At 37.6% G+C, this 20,571-nt stretch overlaps 1 protein-coding gene across 1 annotated transcript in view; it reads right to left on the bottom strand.

The window, feature by feature from the left end:
* Positions 1 to 1,571: 1,571 nt before the first annotated feature.
* Positions 1,572 to 20,571, bottom strand: part of DDX4 (DEAD-box helicase 4) — a 28,183-nt gene continuing 9,183 nt past the window's right edge. The window contains exons 5-18 of the mRNA XM_065656318.1: positions 20,123 to 20,206; positions 19,427 to 19,510; positions 19,009 to 19,092; positions 16,167 to 16,208; positions 14,802 to 14,944; positions 13,684 to 13,836; positions 12,315 to 12,469; positions 10,251 to 10,380; positions 9,017 to 9,183; positions 7,304 to 7,449; positions 6,413 to 6,512; positions 4,186 to 4,456; positions 3,954 to 4,040; positions 1,572 to 1,652 (exon numbers count right to left, since the gene is read on the bottom strand). Coding sequence (XP_065512390.1) covers positions 1,572 to 1,652; positions 3,954 to 4,040; positions 4,186 to 4,456; positions 6,413 to 6,512; positions 7,304 to 7,449; positions 9,017 to 9,183; positions 10,251 to 10,380; positions 12,315 to 12,469; positions 13,684 to 13,836; positions 14,802 to 14,944; positions 16,167 to 16,208; positions 19,009 to 19,092; positions 19,427 to 19,510; positions 20,123 to 20,206 — 1,727 coding nt within the window. The remainder of the gene's footprint in view (positions 1,653 to 3,953; positions 4,041 to 4,185; positions 4,457 to 6,412; positions 6,513 to 7,303; positions 7,450 to 9,016; positions 9,184 to 10,250; positions 10,381 to 12,314; positions 12,470 to 13,683; positions 13,837 to 14,801; positions 14,945 to 16,166; positions 16,209 to 19,008; positions 19,093 to 19,426; positions 19,511 to 20,122; positions 20,207 to 20,571) is intronic.

The raw sequence follows: 20,571 nt of genomic DNA, 5'->3' as shown, positions 1-20,571 counted from the left end.
GTACTTGAAATTCAGAATGGATGCAAAAATCCTCAAGGAGACTTGCCAGGAAGAGGAGTCATGCTGCCCAGGCTACTGTACTCTGAATTATAGACTTTGAGCTTAAATACATCCACTGTTTATGAGTTTAATTTAGGTATATCATCCCTTCAACTCAGTTCAAAGTACACAATTAGGACTTACTCTACCTTTTTGCACATTACAGAGCATTAGAACTACCATCTACAAAAATAACAGAATTTCTGCAAACAGATATTTAAGCAGATGAATACTTTTGAAAATATACTCCCACAAAAAATAAGAATGGCAGCCTGCTTTTCCACAGTAATGGCTTCCATAGTACTGCCCAAGTCAGTTCTGATTCTCACAAGCTTGGGCATTAAACCTTCAGTCTTCTAGGGAGAGCTTAAAGGTAGGATTAAGTGGGAAGTATCCAGTATTAAGTGGGATGACTGTACAAGGAACAGTGCTCAGCATTGTGTGCTAAATACCAGAGAACATGGGACACCTGTAAGCTTGCTCAGCTGTGCAAGACATTACAAATTATGATTACAACTACTTTGCCATTTTCCTCCAGGACACAATGACATCTACCTTTATAGTATACTGAACTGGTAAATTAAAAAAAAAAAACACCAAACCACAACACAAAAACCAAAAAAGCAACTTTAAGGAAATCTCCTCAAACTGTTAATGGCTGCTTACTCTACACAGCTTCTACAAGGAAACTCTTCTGGACATGAGCCACCAAGCTTGTTCTAAAGCTAACTCTTCCACAAGAGGTAACAGAAGAGTACTTGTGTCTGCCAAACGGAAAAACATTATACCAGAAGCAACACAGGGCTCCATCCTTCTCTGAAGACAGCTCTGTATAACCATTTGTTTCAACTAAGTTGTGAATGTAGCCACTGGCCTTTATTTCCACATGGAGATGCACATGTTCCATGCATGTCAAAATAATCCCAGTCCATAAAGTTGCAATGACCTATGCTTTTTTGTATATCTGATGTAGAAACAATCATCAATACGCACTCCTCAAGTTTTTATTAAGTAACTGTTTACAAGATGTTTAACAGATCCTTGAGACCAAGTCATCTCATCACCAGATTCAAATTTTATAACTGGCCTGTTACACAAAGGAATGAACATGAAGTTTAGATGATCCCTTTACATAAAGGTCTTTTCCAAACTAGGTCTTCAGAAGACTAATCTTCCTATTAAAAATTGTGATAACGAAGTAGTAAGTTCAAGGGATCTACTATTTTCCACTTGCAAAACCTCCACCTTTTTACAACAGCGTATTAGCCACCAAGCATTAAACACTTAATGGAAGTTTTAACACTTAATACCTGAAGTGTTTCCCAAAAAATGCTTTTGACTTCCTACATAAGTGACAATAATCATTGAGTTTATCATAACAGAATACAATATACATGGCTGAAAACTTTAGCATATGATACCAACTACTTATTTAAACATGAAGTGTTCCACGCTCAACAGTAAGGAACAATAAGTGCAACAGTTCACTTAAAGCACAACAGAATACAATCTAGTTTGGTACAAAAGTAGTTTTAATCCCAGGACTCAAATCCAGTTGCAGAATAAGCCATCTTCATTCCTCCTGGGTTCATGTTGCCTCTGTCTCTGTAATTCTAGGAAAAAGAAGAGGTACTAGTTTAGAGTCATTAACACTTTAATCATTTAACAGTAAAAGTCACTACAAAACAATTTTAGCATTCTACTGCATGTCTTATTGTAATTCGATCATATTTTAAAATAAATACAGGAACACTCATCATTAAACTTTTATACAACAGGTTTTTAGACCCCAGTGTGAAATTTAAGCACTTCAATCAACCCTGGATTTTATCGGGCGCTAGGAACAATCCTTCCCAAAGTTCAAATCTCAACTTCTTTCACCCAACACAAAACAGTTCCAGGGAAAAATTTCCTTCTCCATTTCATACTTAATAATGAACTTGCCAGGGGAGACTGAGGCAAAAATATTGTTCAGTATCTCAGTTATCTCCAAATCCATCATTACCAGTTTACGAGTCTTGCTCATCGGTGATGATCTTGACCTGGGCCCCAGGAAGGCAGCAGACTTCCCTAAGAGGAGGGTCCATCCGGCACGTTGGGCCCTGTGTTCCCCTCAGAAGGGAGTTACCTACAACTATAACCTGTCTTTTCTTCCTCATGGAGGTGGTCATAATACAGGGGGTAGGCCTTTCTGATCCTGTCAACACCTCCAGTGTAGATGTACCTTCATCCTCCTCATCCACTGACTAGCCTTCCACACCCAGAGCCTCACACCTGTTGTACAGAGGCACCTGGGAGAGCAAGACAGGCAATGGGCTTTTGCCTGCTGCCCTGAGTGTGGACTTGCCTCCATTCACCTGTTTCCCTTGAGCTACTGCCTTCAGTTTGAAGTGGGAGAAGATATAGGACCCCCTTGATCTTGGATTTTTTCTGGTCACCATTCCTATTCCTGTCTCAGACTGGTAGAGTGACGCTTGGGCGTCCTTATCTCCTTCTCAGACACCCTGATGCTTAACCTTTCTACTTCCTCTGTTAGCTCTGCCACCAGTCTTGAGCAGATCATCCACATAGTCACATCTCACACAGATGTTGTCTCTGTCATCCCAGAGCAGCAAAGGGCTCTGGCAGTCCCTGCAGCCTGAGGTCTGGACTGCTGCATGTTTCCATGGGAGCTCCATCTGGGTTGCTACATTCTTCCTGGTGAGTGCAGAGGACATAACTTTGTGCCAAGTGGATACCATAGCAAGGCTCCTTCTGAGAGGGTGATAATCACCAATCAAACTAATGTCTTGAGCTGGTAGGGTGACTATGCCTTCCCTGCACACCCTTCCACACAAACTGCTGTGCCACACCCTGTCTGCCCGCTTTTTGCAATACTCCTAGTGCTCCCTGGGCTGCTCTTTAAAGGCACAGGGGGTGGTCACCATTGCTCTGGCAATGCCCACAACCCAACAGCATCTCTCACAAGAGGTGCCAGCTCCTGGTGGGTCTCTCTGCTGCCCTGGCATTTCCCTGACTCCAAAAAACCCTCTCCACACCAAGATCTGCCACTCTGCTGTTGATTGGCTCAGCTCCAGAGCAGCTTCCCTTTGCAACTGATTACAGTATGGAAAAAGATAATGAAAGGAAGGTCTGAGCTTGAACTCAAGCTTCAGACATTCTGTAAGCAGTCAGAGCAATTATTTATTTTGTGGTCTAAGAGAGTATCAGCATTTGGAATGCAACTGAGATGTGATAAAGTTCTTACGGAAGCACTAGATGAAGGAAAAGCTTTTGATGAAAGCATTAAAATCCCAGTCAATAAGAGCCAGAAGTATCAAATATCAGATTAAAAAAAATAAAGTAGGAGTAGACATAGAACTTAAATCCTAAACTAGTGACTACAGAGCGGTTTGAGACCTATGCCACCTAGGCTGTCTAATTTATTCAAGCTGTAATTTAACATCCGGTATCAGCAACACTAAGATACCAGAAGGCTCTTCCCTCAGCCATTAAGAACAATTTTGACACAGATCAGATTAGGTCATTGATCTAGCTAAAATTACCTGAAGTTTTTAGTCAAATGAGTTACTTGATTGTGTAATTCATAACAAGCAGTGACTGTATAACTAGCAACTATTTGCTCCCAGCCCACATATGCAGTAGAGAAACTTCTACAACTACAACCTTTGTTTGCACAAACCTCTTCTTTCACAGAATAATTCCTGACACTATGGATCAAGACTAATGCAGCTAGTACGGCCACACTGTAAGAGTCCAAGTCAAGCAAGTTGTCCAACCAAGATAGAGGCACAGTTACAGTCAAAGCAGTTTGTGGCATTACTCCATTACCCTGGATATATACTGCTAAACACACTTCTACACTGAGAGCAAGTTCTAAAAGCCAAGACTTCCAAGTTCATTTCCAGACTTACCTTTCGGTTATCAACTGAGGTACTGACTATTTCTCCTTGAGGGACAGAAGCAATTTCTTCCAACCAAATTGGAACTTCCTGTTGGGCCTACATAGTTAGAAAAGTGAATTAGAGAGTTTGACTGCTTTACTAATTAAGAGCTCTGTAACTGTACCAAAGAAATAGTTGCTCAGTACATTGAAATGAAATACCAAAGAACAGAAAAAGTTAGGCACTAAGATTCTAAACTTACATCTGAAAGTACTTTAACTAGAGACTGTGCAAGGTGGCCATCTGAACTTTTATCAAAGAAGCAAATGGCTTTGCCTGTATTTCCACAACGACCAGTTCGTCCAATTCGGTGTACATACTCTTCAATAGTGGAAGGAAGATCAAAATTAATAACATGTTGAACTTTTTCAATATCCAGACCTCTTGCTGCAACTGACGTTGCCACAAGAACTGGACATCTTCCAGAACGAAAATCCTGAAGAGCTACTTCTCTTTCTCTCTGTTCTCTGTCTCTACAAAGGAAGTAACAATTAGAATGGATGACTCAAAAAAATCTGCAGCATTTTTAAGATACAATTTAAAAGGTTGTCATTCACAGACAAAAGTAGTCCTTAGGTAAAAACAACCAAACAAAAAAACCCAACAAAACAAAAAACCCACACACCAAACCAAACCACCAAAGAAACAAAAAAAACCCACCAGGAAAACACCAAACCAAAAAAACTCAAAATCACAACACTAAAACCACACAGACTACCGGTACAGGTTTTATGAATTTTTAACTGACTAGAAGTAATACACAACAACTATTTCAACCTAAGTCTCTAGATAAATTATTTTTTTAAAGAATCAGAGCCAGTCATGTCTCAAATACACTGCCTCTTTAAGAAGATTCACTTGTTTAACTGATTGTTTCTTCATGCCATAGTTAAAAGTACTTTTCCTACTGATTTGTAGCAGGGAACCAGAATAACCAAGACAAAGTCTACCTAGACTCCTACATAAGCCATTTCTCAGACATACTGGCAACTGCAGCCAGCCAACAGTACAGAACTTGCCTTCTGTTTATCATCACAAGAAAAACTACATTTGCTCTGGGGTTTTCATTTTTGAAGTGTATTTACAGATTATCCAGCACTTAAATACACTAGAACAGAGTTTAACTCATGTTCTTTGTTGTCCAAATGAGAGAACAAATTGGAAACCTGAAAACCAGTGCTCTTTTCAATCTAACATGGGACATTTAGTGAAGTCCGGTACAACCAGTATTCCAGAGAAGAGCACCTATGCTAACTAACTTTGACTCAAAAAACTCAAATGAATCAGAAATCAGTAACATTAATGACAGTTTAGCAGCTTCCATGAAACCATTTATTCTCTTGTAAATATACCTTAACTCATAGTGCAATAATTCTACAGAACTGTGTTAAGAACCTCCTCCCATACAAGACAATTTGGGGGACAGCAATTCAGATTAGCCAAGAATAGAAGGCCAGATCTTCTCAAAGAGACCCTTCACACACCTGTAAAACTGATAAGGTAAACATCTTGTATGTGTGTACTAAGATTATTTTAACCCATCTACAACCTTGATATTTTGATGTCTGTCAGAACACTGCCCAAAACCTAATTTTACTGGCAAGAATTCAAGTCACTTCCTCCTATTACAGGACGAAAAATAGTGCAAAATAACATTTTCAATGTGCTACAGTTCACTAGGAATCTTAAGATTCAGTTTGTCATCCTGCATTTTGATCTATAACCAAATACCACAGAACTACATTCCAGCTCATTATGTGAAGACAGACCACCTTTGTAGATAGTTGCTAATTCCAGGTCCAAACCTATTTCACCTTGTTTCTCAGCATTTGTTTGGGTATGTAACACTAAAGAGTGGACTACAAATACAACTTAAAGTATCTTCTCTTTAGATTAATCTCCATACAAATGCTATATCCATTAACACATCAAGTAGGAAGAAATGACAGCATCAAAAATTGGTATGGTGCACAACTTATCTTGTCACTTTGAGTAAGCATGTGAGACAGAGTGGAAGGTCCACAACTGCCACTTGAATCGACAAATATCATCTCCACTAACACCAAAATGTCTGGTTTTCATCACACAGTTCTGACATCTACATGTAAACAACAGCTGATTCTACTGAATTTATTATATACTTTTTTTCTCTTTGGAGTAGATATAAGATTCTCCAGGTCACAGACAGCATGCAAAGTGCAGTCAATTAGAAAGATGTAAACTCAGCAAACACTGTGAGAACCGGCCTTTATAAACACTACATTCTCAATGGAGCACAGCTGCTGATGATTACAGGGCTAGCTGAAACAAGACAAGCTAAGTCACACAGATATGGAAAAACATGAAATCTCAAAAGCTTCTCCTGAGACCCACTATTAAGTGACTTCCACTTAATACTATTACCTGACTTACACTCAAAAAATACGTACCCATGGATGCTCGTGGCTGCTATTTTTTCTTGACAAAGAAAGGCTGCGATGTAGTCTGCTTTTTTCTTTTTGTCCACAAACACCATGGTTCGTTCTTGACCTATGTTAAACAAGAGTTCAGATCCACTGTACTTTAAACATGATGAACTCTCACTATTCATTGTTACAGTTACTTACATAAACACCTAATATCAGAACAGGTTTTAAATGAAGTCTTTAAGGTACGATTGTGATTTCTTGCCTGTGTTGAACTAATTAAATTCAATTCATCTATTTCTAGATCAACACAGAAACCTAGGTGAGGACAAGTGCATTGTATTTTCCTCCTCAATAAAAGGAGGAAATGAATGTTGTTCTCTGTGATAAGTATACAGTCCCTTTCTACAGCATGTGGCTAAAAGCTGCACACCATTCTGAGCACTGAACAGCAAGATACACAGAATTTTTAATTCCAAACTCCTTTCCAGTTTTCAGCATTAAAGTTAAGACATATTTAGAGCAAAAATGGAAAAATCCCAACCATTAACAAAATATAGGCCCAAACGTTCACATAAGAAGTTTAATACACCTACAACCTGGAGATAATAGTCCCAGATGCTAAAGTATTTTAATTGACCATATGAAGAAACCAACCATGTGGGAAGCTTGTCTGCTGGTACTCAGAGATGAGACCTTGATGGATAGCTTTAACACAAATATGTCTAAAAACCTAGGTCTCCTGGAGATCTGCTTCAAGCTTCAATCAGTAGTCTTGTAAGGCATGTAACACGCATAACAGAATGGAATCATGACTCCATCAATACCAAGAGCACAAAAACCCCCAAATTGTTGTTTTTAATCAACCACCAATTTCGTCTTCCCTGGAAAACAATTAGGAATATGGAAAGTTACCTGTGCTTTGTAGAATTTCTATCAGTTTATCCCTCTTGGAATACTGAGGAACCTGAAGAACAATTTGCTGAACATCACAGCAAGCTCCACCCACATGTCCAACAACAACAAATAAATAATCAGTTTTCAAAAATTCACGAGCCAGCCTTGAAAAGAAACAAAGTTGAGCAACATTACATCTATTATGTAGCTTATTTTTGCTTTAAAATCGAGTAACTTCGTTTATGCTTATGTAACCCTCACAACAAATACTTGTATCATTCCTCACAAGGCAGCAGATGTAAGTAGTCATATGCATTTAAAAACCTAAATGAGTTTATATTATTCCCCAGACAGCTGTAAAAAAAACTTGATCAATGAGAAGGTACATGGACTGATTACAACCCTGCAGCTTTTTGTAAGAAAAACTCCATACTTTCTAGCCGTTTCAGAAAGAGTTCCACATATATGCTTGTAATAAAATGGGTTACTGACATATATGCTCACAGAACCATTCTCAGGGCACTATTTCACTGCTAGCTGGAGGGAGAGGGAGGAATCCTACACAGGCCAGAATTCAAAACAGGCATCCAAGAGTCAACACTATCCTTTTTGACTGTTCAACAAAAGCACTGCTTAAAAATGCAGTTTATTACATGACATCTATTTATCAGTTGCCAAAGGCAAAAGTCAGGTTTTGTTCAGACAGTGTCCCTTTTCAGTTCTTTTTACATAGGTGATCTTATCTGAGACAAACTCGCCAAAATGGGTAATTCCTTGGAATGCCCCATAATACTCCAGGGTTTTAATAAACTGTATTACCTTATCAATACACAAGTTTGCCTCATGTCTGGTGCAGACAAAGCAGCTTCCACTACACTGGAAGTCAGATGGTAAATAAGTCAACCTTCAACTGAAAACAGGCAATCTCAAGTTTAAGAACAAATTTCTAAAAAAGAAGGAAGTCTTAAAAATGTTCAAGGACTGCCTTAAGGACTTGAATCTCCCACCTGATTTGTAGGAGTAATTGCCACTGAAAAGGTGGTTTTCATACCAAATAAAAGTTACATTTATTTATTAATTAATGTGTTTGGTCTTAAGATCTGACTAGTTTAAGATCTAACAAAGAGATAACAGTTCTAAATTGAAAGTAAAGAGCAAGTTTAAACTGTGAAAAAGGAACAATTAAAAAAATAAAAGGAGAAAAGAAAGAAAAAAGAATTTTTAATGGGAGACATAAATCCCCAAATGCTAGTAACAAAACCAAACAGCACTTACGCAGGCAAATAAGGATCACACATCAGAAAGGCTGGTGCACTGAGCAATAATTGGGATGTCTGGTTATATTACGTCCTAATGCCAAAGACAGCAGTACCAGTGCTGTTTGTGAAACAGCCAAGATCACTGAGCTTCCACAGGTGTGGTGGAGGAGGACAAGAAAAAAAATAGGGGCAGTAATAGGACTTCTGCACAAGTAGAATTTAAAAGCCTTCAGGCAAACTTTGCAAATTGCTTTGTAGTTCCCAACTTCAACAGTTAATCTATGCAAGTTACTCGGAGTGCAGTTCCCTAAAAAAAAAGGGAACTCTTCAGCAAGGAGTGTTAACATAATAGTTTTTCAGTATCTTCTAGCAAGGTAAGCTTTTAGAAGTAAAGAGTGCCCTTAACAATTCTCAGACATTTAGCTCCGTACAAGTACATCTTCAGATATATTTTCGGTTTTACTTTACTCACCTCTGAACTTCTTCAGGGAAAGTAGCACTAAACATTAGTGTTTGACGTTGGTCTTTTGGTGGCATGCTTGGGTAAGAAATCAGTTTCTTCATATCTGACCCAAAACCCATATCAAGCATGCGGTCTGCTTCATCTAGCACCAAATATTTCACATTATGCAAAGCAATCTGCAAGTATTTCAGTGAAAGAAAAACTGTATTGGTCCAATGACAGTATACAGTTCTAGAATGTCCTAATCGCCACAATCCACCTTTTATTTATTTATGGTAGAAGTTAATTATTCACAAATAGAAGCCTATGTGAATTATGTTTTACTTGCATCTCAACCTTTATTTAACTTTTTAATCTGCACTAATTCTAATAGTATGTGTACACTGAAGTGCTTCAGAACTTTGTTCAGCAATGTAAACCAAGACAGAGCCCACAGATTGACTATTACTCAGCACATGTCTTTTGAAATTATGCTTGGGTTTTAGAAAGGTTCTCTCATATAACATTCATACCTTCTCAAAAAACTCCTTGCTCTGAAAAAAATTTGTCAGAAAGTAATAAGGACACTACAACTTTTCTGTTGCGGACAAAGACTGTCGTTTTGACTAGAAGCCTGACATCTGCAGAAAGCCAATCTTCAGTTTATTACCAAGAAGTGTTTTTCCAAATTTCATTTGTCCAGTGCAACATCACTGATCTACCATTATAGTATGTACCAATTTCAATTTGAAGTTAAAATGGCTGGAAAAATAAAAATTCAAATACAATATTACGTCTGGAGGGGTTTTTTTAAATTTTGAATAAAATTAATACTAAGACATTCAAAGACTTAATATTGGCATAGCTCCAGACAGAGAAAAGCTATTATAACAAAACTAACAGAACATCAAGTGAAAATCTGCTGTGGCATTCCCCATGAGAACTACGAGAAGGTGTTCCATGTACTTGAACTGTAAAATTTAATTGCCAAGAACACTGCAGCCAGTTTGACTCAGACTGATATTTTCCAGTGGGCCCTGAAAGGGACTGAAGAGATCTGAACTCATGCTACTCTTCCAAAAACCTCATGGTATTTAGATATTCCAAGAAAAGCTCACTTGGATTCTAAGTGTTTGTACAATGGCAGCATACTAACTGGTTTTCATGGCCCTATTTTTGCCTCTATTGAATCTGAAGAACAAGAACCAGTATGTAAAAAAAACAAAAGCATTTTGGAAATTCAGATTAAGTTTTGAGATCTTACCTTCTCTCTTCCAATGATGTCAAGAAGCCTTCCTGGAGTGGCACATAGTATATTACAGCCTTGCATTACCTGACGAATTGAGTGGCCTGTTTGTGTACCTCCATAGATCACAACAGGCCTTATACAAGTTCTATTACATAGAAAAAAATTGGATTAACTTTGTAAGTATGCAGTGTTGTTTCATGAAAATATGTGAAAAAATAATTAGATCTACCACCAAGTTAAAGTGGTTCAAATTCCCTCACCATACAGAACAGCTTATAACCAAAAGCAGAACCCAAGACCAGAAACTGATGCACCCTAAGCTCAAAGTTCCTATTCATATTACATAACAGAGGCTGCACCTGTCACTTACTTGGAAAGAACACTTCACTTGCATTCTTCCTTCTCCCTTCAACTGGAAGTTACTGGCAGTAAGAGCCAAAATGGCATTAGACATTGTCACCCTTAAATTGCATACTTAGAAAAAGCAGAAACATCGAATATATGCTTTAGAGCTTCAGAAATAATCTTTCCACACCTTGAAAGGACAGTATCAAAAAAACCCCCACAGGTAGATCTTTGCAAAGCAACTAAATCACACTGGCCATGCAGTGCACCACTCTAGCATTAGACTGCAAACTCACTCAAACACTGAACTACTCAGTGTTCCTCCTACAAAGGTTTTGATTATATCTACTGATTAGAAGCACATCAGATATTCTTCTGCAGAAAACCAGCTCTATGAGCAATAACTACCTTACACAGCTGAAGAGTAAGTTTATAAGCTTATCTTTATAAACTCCTGCTAAGGCTTTTATATGCACACACTGAGTATTTTCATATTCAAATTATCTGTTCTTGAAGACACTAATTCTGCTTCATATGCAACAGTATATTAAAAACCTGTTACATTTTTACCACGTTTAATTGAAACTTTTCAGAAAGCTTTAGTCAAGAATAGAAACAGGCTCGACTCATAATATTTTAACATTTATCTGCTATCAATTAATATACATACTTCACATTCCTATTTTTTAACTAAACCAAAGAGTTTAAGAATACTGTGAATTTGAACTAAGCATTATACATGCAACTCTTTAGAGGGAACAGATTCATACCCTGGTATTGTTTAACTTCCCCTCAAATGTAGGTTACCTTGCTTTTACCACAGGGCAGGTATAATAGAAGCTTTCTAAATTCAAAAGCTATTTTACTGTTAAGTAATCTGTATATAATTTAAAATAGCATCATTAATGCCACTAGATAGATAGAACAGTTTTAGAGATTAAGAAGCTATTCTTAGTAACACGCTTAGTAAGTAGATATACAAACATGGCACTTCCGAAAAGCAGATACAGCCTCCAAGCATAAGTTCGCTCAAATGAGCAAAGGCAAGTCTAATTTAGCCGACCAGATTTTGCATTGATGATGTTCTCCATTCCACCTTCTAACAGTAACAAGTCATTAAGAGCCAACAGATTTAATTCTTCTCCTGTGCACTGGTGAAACCGATCAATTAACAGCAGAAAGACCACTGGCAAACTAGTACAAATGTACCCTCATGCAACATCAAGGGCTACATGATGAGCCTAGCCCTTTTGGGGTCTTTTGTGAAAAAGCAGAACTAGAAGAGCTTGTTTCTGTCCAGAACCAGAAGCACTAGGAAGTATGGAGTTATTAGAAACCAGGACTGAAAGTTAACTAAAAACCCCTAACACGGACCTCTATTTTTCTCCAGATGGAAATAAAAGCAAGTATAAATCACATAAGACAAGCTAAATTTAAGTTACTTCACTTAAGAAATTTCATTTTTCTCATTAGTAAAAACGATGTGACACAAGTACTTATCTCTTCAAGGTAGAGTAAGTCTCTCCCCTCCCAACCCAAAATACCAGCAAGATTGGGAGTTTAAATATCTAGCCATATAGTAAGAAACATGCTAGCCAGCATTACCATGTAAATTCCAGTGTTTGTAGTCATTTGACTGGCACAGAAAATTTTTGAAAGAATTAATGAAAAAATAAAGTGCTGCCGGTTCAGACAAAGTAATAATCAATACCAGGCAACAGTGTGAAAGCTTACCCATACACAAATTTCCTTGCTTCTAGGAAGATCTGATTTATCAGTTCTCTAGTTGGGGCAACAATGATACATTCTGGTTCTTGCTGCTCTTTAAAGCTAGTGGCAGTTATGCCATCTCTCATCATGTGGGCCACAACTGGCAGAAGAAAAGCTGCCTAAAAAAAAGCATTGGTATTTATGTTTTTTAGTCTTAAAGCTTTCATCAGTAACAGTAAAAGCTGAGAGCCAATCTTGAAGTTAAAATGATACAGCACACTACCAACTTCAAGGAAATGAGACTGCAAAAGGAATGACCTAAACGCATGACAGAACATCCAAGCTTCATTCTCCAAGAAACATGAAAATCTCTGGACTTTACCAGTCTAATAATGCAGGAACACAGTCATGCACTAATTCCTGGGTTCTTCGGGCAGTTCCACACACCATATCGATGTACATTGACAATTATGTAACCCAAGATCAAACGTCCTCTTTAACATTTACTTACAAGCTTTACATTATCATTAGTAGATCTGTAAGGATGACCACGTATCACCATTCTCTGGACTACTATAATAGCAGATCAGTTTGCAACACAGCTGCACCAGTGCCCTCACTTCCATGTAAGACTAGTTACCCCCAGACCAGAATCTGTACAGCAGTTCTAAAAGCATTCAGAATATTTATAGCATAATCTTTGGACATTTCCCCCCCTCCCCCCACAAACAGAAAAGGTTTTTCAAAACAAGTAACTAATAAGCTACATAACAACAAAGTGAGAATTCCACACTATACTGAACAGCAAAAAGCTATACTTAATGTCCGAATAGTCTCATACAGAGCTGTCAGTGGTTAGATTTGGATATATTAGACAGTTTAACAAGCTGAGACAGCTGTCAATATTATCTGTTAACACTGCTTCAAGATTAATACTGAATCTCCCAAAACTAAAACAGTGCAGATCAGACTTGAGCAAAGCAAGGACGACAAACTAGCACACCACACTGTAACAATCTGCCGTAAGTTAAAAAAAAAACCCCAAAAACACATCCAAAAAACCGTCACAACAAAATCCGCAAGAAACAATGCACATATTCCAACACACACACACAAAAACCACACCCCACAGAAAGAGACTTTCAACTGTAGAGATTTCTTTCCTCATCAGCAGTTTCTATGACTGCCTGTACTTCTGAATCTGTACCTGTAGCCCTGAAGACTGGCCTGGTGTATCACGACACTATACACCTGCTGTTACAGTGCAAGTCATATCATTAGACAACAAGCTGTGAAGCATCTATTATAATCTTAATTTGGAAGACCAAGGCATCTACCCAGAAGTTCCAGGTCACGCACTTCCAGTAGCATGAACACTACACAAAATGCTCACAGTTTTTCCTGATCCTGTATGGGCACATGCCATTAAATCCCGTCCTGCCAGTATAACAGGAATGCTGTACTTCTGTACTGGAGTAAGTTTAGAGTACCCAGCTTTAGCAATGTTCTTGTTTAAAGTCTGACAGAGGTTAGCGTCTTCAAAAGCCTGTAAGAGAAGAAAATTTTTAACAGTACACAACCACACAAGGTTAAAGACTGAGACACTTGCCATAGAATACTGACATTCAAACACTAAAAAAGTATTGACTTTGAGGGGTGTCTCACCAGTCATCTAGATTGTCAGGGTCCTTACAGGTAACAGCCCCAAAGGTTTCTTCAACCTGCTCATGGCATGCAAATGAAGTTGTCTGTAGGACAGTGAAGGCCTTCAGCTAGTCTTACTAGCTTTGACAGAAAACTGCTCAGAGGCCATACACCTGGATTCAAGCAGGTAAACTCACATCATGGTATGCTAGGAAAACAAACTGAAACTCTCCAGTTTTCATTTCACACAGAAGATACACACTTAGTCTCTATCCTGGAACTAATAAGAAGAGCTAAAGCAACACCTCTATGCTGGACTAGAAAGTATCATACATGACAAAAATCAGATTAACTTCAGTGAGAAAACCTTTCAGAAGATGAACGGGGAAAAAAACCTTTGCGTCCTCTCTTTCAATATAGGTGCTACTACCCCCTTCACCCTTGATCCTCATTCTTCTAAGAGCTTAAAAAAACATTAGCCACCTGGTATGGAGTAGAAGCAAAGTTATGTATTACTTCTAAACAGTTAACAGCAGCCACAGAAAACAGGGCTAAAATTACTTCAAGAACACCTCTGTCTAAATGAAAACTCTTCCAGTAAGCGTTAATTTACATTGATTAAAAAGCCCCCAGTAACAGACTTCAAGAAGATGACTCTACCAGCCTTCCCAGAAACTGCTGCCAAAGAACTATTTCTTTCAAGATCTCAACTGATATTTTTCTGCAATTTCCTTCCTACATGGTATTATCTGCAAGATTCAAAATCTTTATTGATATTTTAATTAGCAGTGAATATTACACTCAGTATACATCCTTGCAGAATCACTCTCAACATGAACCATGAGATACTATAATGAGTCCACTAACCAGTATTGGTGCTGGAGGGTCAAGTCCTGACACTTCAACAACGTTGTCATCATACTTGTCAAAATTAATTCCGGTCTGATAATGTGCAAAGATGGCTTGCTCATCCTCAGGTGGAGGAGGTGGGACATAAGTCACCTTCGGACCTTAAGAACACAACCAATCAAGTTCATGAACAGTATAAAGAAAACTATTTTGAGTATGGAGCTACTAAAATTGAGTTCAGTGGGATATCATTTACACTTCTCAACTTTCTAGGAAGGCAAGAAATTTCATAAATGAGTTCTATTAGAACTTAGTTTTACAATACTAGACCTAGAACCTCAAAAATTAAGTCAGACTTTTGTAAAGCCTTCTTGTCTCACATTTGCTCAAGGACGTTACTTTGATGAGCTACTCACAAAAATGGAATCAAGCTCTATCATGCAAAAAAACAATTCTACCACAAAAAACCCTCATTACACTATAAATTATCCTATTCTATCATGATTAATTAATACACGAGCGTAAAACTGATCTGTTCATGGCAGTACACTTATAGTTCTGTACTCCTTAATGTATTTTTCAACCTAACAAACTCAGAGGTATATAATTATTTGGTGCTCACTAAAAGTTTAGCAGTAGAAGCCATTTCACAGGAACCTCAAATGATGAAGAATCAGGAATGAAAATTATTTATATAAGTCAGGAGGTCACTATTTGTCTTTTTGCACTTCAAGAGTAAGAGAAAGACAAAACAAAGCTAAAGTCACTTGCAAAAAACAGTGCAGGTAAGTAAATATTCTAACAGATTGTCCTGACACTTTCAGAAAGCCATAATTCATCACACACTTCAACCTGATCTCCTGCACATACAAATCATGACATTTATTTACTAATCAGCACTCAGTAAAACACAAACCTGTTCTCCAGAAATAGCATCACAGATGCTATAGCATCTGAAACTGAGAATCTACTGTTCCTTCATGGTTTGCTTTACTGACTATCATTACTTAGATGCCTACACTGCTGTCAGTTAAGTTCTCTAACACTTGCGTCTCAAGTAGATGAGCTTTATTATTAGAAAGATGAAAACAACCAGCACAGGAATTCTACAGCAGTCCATTCCAAAAACTTAGTCTTTATTTATGTGAGAACATCCACAGTGTTTCCCAGCAATTTAAAGATGAACAAAGTTTAAACATACTGAGTTGAACAGTATTTGCTTAGCAACTCGTGTTACATGGATGGTTTTGAGATGGTTATGCATTTACCCATATCACTACCTTGCTTTTTACCCAATTACTTCCAGTAACTTTAAGTAAGACAATGTTACTTGAGTTAAAAGCAAATTAAAACCGGCATGTTACTTGTGCAGAAGCTACTTACCTTTTTCAGAACCTATTTCTTCATCACATTCTTTGTAAGCAGCTGTTAAAGAAAGCATTCCAAAGTCAATTGCTTTTAGCAAAAAAGGGCTCATTTGAGAAAACAACTAAATAAAAACCTTAATGAAAAATTCCTAGAGGTACTTGGAAAACTCAGTGGGTCCTGATATGGTTGGTAGAATGAGTGGGAATATTTAGGTTATTAGTGAAAGCCAGAAGATAAAGGCCCCATATTTGTGTTTTAAAGGGCAGAGAGAGATGATGTCAGAATATTGACCTTAGCAGGACCTCACAATCACAACACAAAGGAATTAAACCCAGCATCTTGCTGAGGGACTTAACAACCACATCTCTTCCTTACTTGACTTGTAGTAAGTCCTCTATCATAAAATCGAATGTAATCAACCCAGATTATGAGATAACCATCACAAAATGTCCAGGTAAAGCAAGTCATATCTTTAAATAGAACCAAGACAAATGATCTCTCCTAAATCCACCATATGCTTTGCAAGGGCAGATACAGTTATGTATATTCACTTGAGATGAATCATGAGAAAAAAAACTATCATGCCACAGGAATGTCAGTTTTATAACCTTGTTTTGTTACTCCTGAAGTTTTTCCCCCAAACTGATAAACAAAATAATGTAACAAGAAATTCACATCTGCTTACAGTTACAGCATCTTGGTTTTAAGAACCATTTATAAAAAATCAGAGGATGCTTGTTTTATGCTATGTAACTAACTTCTAAGTAACTTAAGAGCCATAGCCATAAACTTCAGTGTCATCACAGTAAATTTTCAAGAGTTAGAAGAGTATTAAGATCAGAAGAGAAAACTACCCTGTTATTTCAACAGCCACACATTTATAACATCCACTCCATGTAATTTTTCACCTTGACATCCACATATTTTGTATTTGTTGCCTTCATTACCACTTGAGAAACAAAGTCATTTTTTTTCTTAAGAGTGAGGAACTACCATGAGTTTTACATATGTAAAAATTGTATTAAGAGTGAGCTATTAACAGCAATATTTTCAGAATCCCTTTTAAGTCCTTACTCTTACTACACACAAAGAAGAAAAGGTCTAACTGGTAGCCCCTAGCTCCTCTGTGCAGGAAGTTGCATTGCTGATTATGTAAGGTTAAAAAAATCCATTAATGTAAGACACATCTGGAAAAGACAGACTGCTAGAAATGTAGATAACGGACACAAGACTGAGTGAAGAGGAAAGACAATGAAAGCTGTTAATATGTTCTCTACTCAAATGTGTAGCTCAAGCCATTCAATAGCACCCTATCACGAGACTGACAATTTTAAGACCACTACCACAGAAGTGACCCTGCAATGCCTCCTTTGCCCACCCTCATCTGCATTCTTCCTCCCTGCAGCAGTGTAAGCACAAAAGAACAGCATCAAGGCAGTACATTTACATGATTCCTCATTTTCAACAAGATTGCATTATTAACTCTAAACATTAAGTACCAGTTCCAAAGAGGGAGGTAGTACTGTGACTTGCATCAGGAAGGCTCAATTCAGCAGCAATACTCTTAAACAACTCTGTAAAACCAAAGCTTTATCAAGATGGTAACAGAGAATCCAAGCAAGTATACAGGATGTTTGATCACCTTTAAATACTTATTTTTCCAAGAGAAGATATAAAATGCTTACATAGTATCTCTAATTGCAAAAAGCACAACTGTTTTAAGAAAAGTCACCACAGCCTTACCTCTTCATTACCTCTACAGACACTACTAGAGTGATGTGACTGCTATTCAGAGATGGAGACAGCACAACAGCCTAGCAGTACCTGCTCTGCTCCTTTGCTAGATCCATACATTCTCTTACTATAAAAGGACATACCTCCCAAGCAATAAACTACTCTTTATGAAGAATTATGTTATCACATGAAACTTTGTACAGACTAGTGGAACTGTTACCTACCAATATTCATAACAGTCTTTTCATGCTAACGCTTTATACAATGGTCATGAAAAAGTACTGAATAACTGCATCAAGGATGCAGTTATGTCCACTGTAAGTATCAGCATGTCCACTCTATAAATGCTGAAGTCATTATTTGAACTAAAAATCTGAAAAAAATTGAACCAAGTCAAATAGAGGCAAATTAACTGTTCTTCAGATATTAAGGATTGCTTCTTAAAGCACATACTAATCATTGTGTCTTTTCTACAGTGAAAAGTTCTTTTACGGGTATCACACAAAATGTTCCTACATGGAGAATATCAGCCATCCACCACCCATTACACTACTTAAATGGTATTTCTGATTTCAATCATGGGACTTTTGTGAGAGATCACTATGCTCTAGGTACCACAAAACGTAAGTTACAAGTTACAGTAGCATCAGTGGCGAAGGAATATAGGACCACGACGACAAATACAGCAAAAACCAGTATCAGCATAAAGTCATCAGGAAGACCTGGCCTCTCAGAGCTACAAACATAAAACAACACTTCCCTTTATAGGGGGTGTGGAAAAGTCTAGAGTGACTATTTCAAAACTGAGCAAGTTCTTAAAGCCTTGCTTTGAATTTTGGGTCTAGCAACTCTGCTTCACTGTGCATTAAATGATCCAGTAGCAGCAGGACAAAGGAACAACTTATGGACGACAACTTCGAAAATCCAATTACTAAAATTTATTCAAGTGCCAAACATGTCTTGTGTGGGCATGCAAACAAGCAATCTAACACTTGCAGTAGCTTCTTATGCCAGACAGGAAGAACAATCACAGTGACATTTAGCAAAGTTAAGAAGGTGCTGCATTGCCACAAATCAGCAATGACAAATCTGAAAGGTTCAACCACCTACTAAAAAGCCTCACCTGCATGACCTCCAAATGCTCCTCTTCCTCTAGAGCCAACAGAAATGCCAGACTGAGGTCTGCCTCTTTGCTCATCTTTCATACCTGTAAGTTACAAACAGCATGGTGGATATAGTGTCTAAAATTTGTACAATGAAATATATGCTTAGAGCTAATGCTATTTACTCCAAAAACTCAGCGTTACAGCCCCAACAGATTCTATATAATGGCAGCCTATGCTCTATTATTCTCAGGGATACTATTTTTCAAAGACATAGTTCATGTTCCATGATCCAGCTGAAGAACAGAAGCTCTTTCATAGCTTTCACGTGTACACTTCTAGTTCTCACCGAGCAACCAAACCCAGAGAGAATGGTCAAAAGTTGCAGTTACCAGACAAACCAGTCAACAATTCAAAAAAAAAAATCCAACAACTTACCCTCACTTCGCCCAAAGCCACCAGGAAACCGTCTAGAACTTGTGTTTTCTGTTCTAGAATCTTCTACATTCCTTTCTTGAAAACCTGCATTAAAACACAGCACAAAACAACTTAGTTTGCCCAATTCTGTGTGTGCAAATCAAGTGCCTTTATCTGCCAATTATTCTTTGCAGCCCTTGTTTAATGATGTCCGATAAAAAGCACAATAAAACTAAGTGATTTGCCTAAACATTTCAAAAAATAAAGAGAATGCTCATCTTTCATACCTGTAAGTTAGACACAGCATAGTGGATATCATGTCTAATACTTTTATAATTAAATACTATGCTTGAAGCTAACGCTATTTACTCTAAAAACTCTACAATGCAACAGCCTCAACAGATTCTTTATAACACCAACCTATGCTCTGTTATTCCCAGGGATACTATTTTTCAAAGACACAGTTCATGTTCCATGATCCAGCTGAAGAACAGAAGCTATTTCATAGCTTTCACCTTTACACTTCCAGTCCTCATGGAGCAACCAATCCCAGAAGCAATGACCAAAAGTATGTTGTTACCACACAAACCATTCAATATTAAAAAAACACAAACAAAAAAACCACAAACAAACCACAAACCCACAAACAACAACAAAAACCACAAAAAAACCCAAAAAACAAAAAACCACAACACACCAAATCACGACACCACTTACTCTCACTTCGTCCAAAGCCACCAGGAAATCCTCTATAACCTCTATTTTGTGTACTAGAATCCTCTACATTCCTTTCTTGAAAACCTGCAGTACAAAGTACACAACTTAGTTTGCCCCGTTACACATCTGCAGATCAAAGGTCTTTATTTGGCAATTATTCTTTGCAGTCCTTGCTTTATGAAGTCCGATAAAAAGCACAATAAAACTAAGTGATTTGCCTAAACATTTCAAAAAATAAAGAGAATGCTCATCTTTCATACCTGTAAGTTAGACACAGCATAGCGGATATCATGTCTAATATTTCTATAATGAAATACTACACTTAAAGCTAATGCCATTTATTCTAAAAACTCTACAATGCAACAGCCCCAATAGATTCTATATAATGGCAACCTATGCTCTGTTATTCCCAGGGATACTATTTTTCAAAGACACAGTTCATGTTTCAT

This window comes from Caloenas nicobarica, chromosome Z (assembly GCF_036013445.1).
Source record: "Caloenas nicobarica isolate bCalNic1 chromosome Z, bCalNic1.hap1, whole genome shotgun sequence".
NCBI lineage: Eukaryota > Metazoa > Chordata > Aves > Columbiformes > Columbidae > Caloenas > Caloenas nicobarica.
The sequence above is the reverse complement of the archived record's forward strand: the minus strand, read 5'-3'. Positions and strand labels throughout refer to the sequence as shown.